The sequence below is a fragment of the Oryzias latipes genome, chromosome 19 (genome assembly GCF_002234675.1).
Source record: "Oryzias latipes chromosome 19, ASM223467v1".
In the NCBI taxonomy this organism is placed as follows: domain Eukaryota; kingdom Metazoa; phylum Chordata; class Actinopteri; order Beloniformes; family Adrianichthyidae; genus Oryzias; species Oryzias latipes.
Genome location: NC_019877.2, coordinates 11,321,196 through 11,325,626, shown reverse-complemented (window position 1 = coordinate 11,325,626; position 4,431 = coordinate 11,321,196). Strand labels below are relative to the sequence as shown.

Here is a 4,431-nt window from a genome sequence, read left to right as displayed (position 1 = left end):
TCTGCACCTCTTGTACCTCAGGAATATTAAAAATGGTTCTTATTTGACTTTATACTGTTGCATTAACATATTTAGGAAGTAAAGTCTCATACTTTTTCTTTTCATTAGTGTTCAAGGTTTGTCCCTTTTTTTATGCTGAAGCTGAAGAGGCTCTCTACTGCCACTTAGTGGTTATTTTTCAAAAACCTGACCATTCTGTTACCTTGGGGCTCAAAAAGGGTTGCAAAAACTGCAGGCATTGCAAGATTATTAAGCACTTTCGATTTATTACTTTTATTGATTTTAATGTATCCCAAATAAATAAAAGCACAGTGAATTTCAAAATTAAATACAACTTAAAAGTCTCTATTGAGAAAAAAAAAATCAATATTTTTCCATGGTGGGTTTTTTTCATCCATCATTGCATTGTTTAAGAGCTTTAATACTTGTAATTTGCGCATTGGTCTTGTTTAACCAGCCAATCAAATGTTAGGAAAGTGGTCCTCAGCAAAGAAAGGGAAATGTGTTCGGCCAATAAGCTTGCAGGAAAGAATAGCCTAATCGTGTGAATGAAAATAACCCAAGTCCTCCTCTAATCCTGCCTATCCCTTTTATCTGAGGATTCAGAACAGGCAGAACAGTGTGGAGTTGTGCGCTTGCAAACCAGCATCATGCATCCCAGGTCTTATTAGGAATCTTTGCTACAGCTATTTTCTTTTTTTTTTAAGCTATTGTAGTTTAGATAGTTGGAGTTTTAGTCATGAGGCGACACTACTCAGCAGCTTTTTGCTTTGTTTTAGTTTTTGTTCCTGCGATGAGCACTTCCTGTCCTTCACAATGCAGCTGCTTCTACCACAAGCTGAGTGATGGATCCAAAGCAAAGTAAACCTTCAGAAAATGTTCTCATTGAATATTTTTGTTAGCTGTTTCACGCAAGCCTCTCGTCTTTTTAGTCATTCTGTGTGGAGAGGATTAAGTCGAGGTTTCTCTTTAATCTCCTATGGATATTACAAAACAAAAGCTTTTTAGACTTCTTTACTCAAATCAATTGTAAAAATTGTAATTTTTATGTACAGTTGAGCCCATGTGTGCGTTAAATAAGCTTGTTTGCCTCTGTCTTGCAGGAGTGTGCTATGCAATGATCCAGAGATCACTGTGGTTCCTCCAAACTTCCCCTCTGACACCTCTAAGCTGCGCATAGAAAAGACTGCCATCACACGCATTGCCAGCGATAACTTTCACTACCTCAACAGTCTGGAGTATCTCTGGATGTCATTCAATTCCCTAAATTCACTGAATGCTGGTAGCTTTCGGGGTCTTTACAACCTGGATGAGCTCAGGCTGGATGGCAATGCCCTCACTTCCTTTCCATGGGAATCTCTGATCGACATGCCAATCCTGAGGCTCCTTGACCTACACAACAACAAGATCTCTAGCATCCCTGCATCAGCCACCACGTACATCAGGAACATCACTTATCTGGATTTATCCAGCAACAGTTTGACAACCCTTCCAGCTGAGGTCCTCTCAATGTGGCTTAGTATAAAGCCATCTCCAGACTCTGAATCCTCCAAATTAATTCTGGGTGAGAAATCTGTTACACTTTAGATCTCCGAAAAGTTTTTTTTTAAAAGAAAGAGTCAGGATTCTTCTAATTATAGGTGTGTGCTTTGTGGCACGCTGACAGACTTATTCAACTCAGTTTAACTCTGCTGCAGGTTCTCAATCCACTCAACATTAGGTAAACTGACAGAAATTTGTCACTTTTGGTTCCCCCTGCAGGTCTTCACGACAACCCGTGGCTGTGTGACTGCCGACTGTATGACCTGGTTGAATTTCAAAAGTCGCCCTCCTCCTCTGTGGCTCTCATTGACACAAGGCTCAGGTGCGTCGATCCAGAAAGCCTGTCAGGAGTTTTTTTCACCGAAGCTGAGTTGGAGAGGTGCCAGGGCCCTCGGGTGCACACGGCTGTGGCACGGGTTCGGAGCTCGCTGGGGAATAATGTTCTGCTTCGCTGTGGCACCGTTGGGGTTCCCATTCCAGAGTTGACTTGGAGTCGCGCAGATGGGAAGAAGCTAAATGGCACTGGTGAGTTGAACTAATAGCACATGTGTGTACATCCATTTATGTTCACGTCTTTAAAGTCTTGTTAAAAATTCTCTGTTTTGATCTTTCAGTTCAGGAAGAGATTTCAAAAGAAGGGATCATTTGGTCGATTCTGAGTGTGCCTGCAGTCTCCTACAGAGATTCTGGAAAGTATATCTGCAAAGCAACCAACTTTATGGGCACCGCGGATGCCATCATCTCCTTGGTGATTACAGATTCAATCAAATCAGATGAACCTGTTGGGGGAGTATCTAAGAGAGGCAAAGGGAAGAAACCCAGTGGGATGGGGAGAGCTGCCTACCAAGAGAAGCTCATTGCAAGATATGTTCCCCCACCAACCAGAACTGCAGCCCAACCCATTATTGAACCTCTAAATGGCAAAGGCGTGACTGGAAAGTATGAGATAGAGAGCTACAGTGTCTCTGACGATGCATCTCCAGGACGAGGAAAAGCTTCAAAATCTAAAAAGCCAAAAGATGACCGTCAGGAGGCTTTAAGTAACTTGGCAGCTAATGCCTCATCCTTACAGCAAGCTCCTGAAAAAAGGGTGGTGCGCTCAGTCAAGGTGATTGGCGACACTGACCATACAGTCTCCCTGAACTGGCGAGCTCCCACGGCCACAAACACCACAGAATTCAGTATCCTCTATGCTGTGTTTGGGGAGCGAGACATGCGCCGCATCAATGTAGGCGCCGGAAAGAACCGGATGACCATTGAAGGCCTCGTACCAAAGACCAAGTACATCGCTTGCGTGTGCGTCAAAGGTTTGATCCCAAAAAAGGAGCAGTGTGTAATCTTTTCAACAGATGAGGCCGCCAGTGCCAGTGGCACTCAGAAGCTTATCAATGTTGTGGTGATAACTGTGGCTTGTGTGATCGCTGTCCCTTTGACCCTGATCGTTTGCTGCGGGGCGCTGAAGAAACGTTGTCAAAAGCTTCTGGGCCGTCAGACTAAAGAACTGCAGGACTCCTATGTAACGTTTGAGACGCTCGGGCCTGGGGGCAAAGCCAAAGGGATGGAGGGCGAGTATCTTACTCGCTTAAACCCCGATGAATCCAACAGGCTTCTGTCAGCACGGTCAAGCGTGGATTCAGAGGCCATTGCCAGAACTGAAGGGGCCCCTAATGAGTACTTTTGCTAAAAACCACTCAGAACCTCAATTTCCAGAGAATGCACTTTGTTTTGCCTGAGATGTTTGATAGATGCTTGGGTGCTCAGAGGCTCTTGAGACTCATGGGAAGCTCGTGAGCTCTCCAGAAAACACTGACGGCTCTATCAGCACTGGATGTATGAGATTATTTTTGCAGCCTTGTCGGAATAAGATCCGCCATTATTTGGCTGAAAGCAAAACAGAAAAAGGGAAGATAAGATATGTTTTAAATGTTGTTATTATTTTGTGAAAATGATGACTTTTTATTCGTCATGCACTTTTTAAAGCTCCTGTTTTGATCTAAGCTCTCATATGCCCAGCCATTTTTCTTGAATGTCAGGTTTTGTGTTTTATTCTTTATGTAACACATAACGTGTTTTAGTAAACCAGCAGTTTGTTTGGTCAGACTTCATGATGTGCCAGTTTTTCTTTTGGCTCAGAAACCTAAAAGTTCAGTGCATTTGTAACACACACACACACACAAACAAATACATATAAAAAAATACTAAACATTTTACAAACACTGACGTTTTTTGTTTTTTTTAAAGAAAGTGAACTATATATATATATATATATATATATACACGTCTGGGAAAAAACTATTTATGTATATGCATGTGTTTGTCTGAATTTGTCTAAATATACTGACTGACAATAAATATTTTTTACACTGATTGGTGCTTTATATGGTTATTTTTCTGAAAATATTTGATTGGTTTCTAGAAAACGTTTTTTCTTTCAAATAAAGAAAAACAATATTTTGAAGAATAGAAATAATGATAATGCATGTTTGTTTTCTCTTGGTATGCCTCAATGTTATTGTTTGTAATTGCTCTCAGAGTGTCATTATATAGTGGTGTTTAATGTGTTCAGGTCAGGAAGGGCTTTGCAATTGGAAAAACATCTACAAGCTAGAAACTCTTACTTAGATATCAACATTTTAAATAGTAGAGAAAACTGGCTCCTTTTATGTAATCAGGAGTTGGGTAAAACATTTCAACCCCTTTGGTGATTAATTCCATTAAATTTTAATTTACTGAAAGTATTTACTGTAAACTGTATTGACCTTTTACATTATGTAATTCTAAATTTGTTAAGCGTTTCTTTAGTTCTTGGTTTGCAAAATCTTCTTTGATTTTTTTATTGCTGTGCAGAAAGACTAAGGCAGCAGATAAATGTGCCTTAAAATGTTTAAT

The 4,431-nt window shown here is 40.7% G+C and overlaps 1 protein-coding gene across 1 annotated transcript; it reads left to right on the top strand.

The window, feature by feature from the left end:
* Window positions 1-601: 601 nt before the first annotated feature.
* On the top strand, window positions 602-3,772 carry lrit1 (leucine rich repeat, Ig-like and transmembrane domains 1). Its single transcript, XM_004080434.3, has 4 exons — window positions 602-861; window positions 1,104-1,564; window positions 1,762-2,067; window positions 2,157-3,772. The coding sequence occupies exons 1-4, from the start codon at window positions 740-742 to the stop codon at window positions 3,224-3,226; spliced, it is 1,959 nt and encodes a 652-aa protein (XP_004080482.1). The 5' UTR covers window positions 602-739; the 3' UTR covers window positions 3,227-3,772.
* The last annotated feature ends 659 nt before the right edge of the window (window positions 3,773-4,431 follow it).

What these genes read in the sequence shown, in the direction of transcription:
- lrit1 (XM_004080434.3), top strand. Translation starts at nt 740, where the DNA reads ATGAGGCGACACTACTCAGCAGCTTTTTGCTTTGTTTTAGTTTTTGTT. An exon ending in AGTGATGGATCCAAAGCAAA is followed by an intron (nt 862 to 1,103) that starts GTAAACCTTCAG and finishes TCTGTCTTGCAG; the next exon opens with GAGTGTGCTATGCAATGATC. An exon ending in ATCCTCCAAATTAATTCTGG is followed by an intron (nt 1,565 to 1,761) that starts GTGAGAAATCTG and finishes TTCCCCCTGCAG; the next exon opens with GTCTTCACGACAACCCGTGG.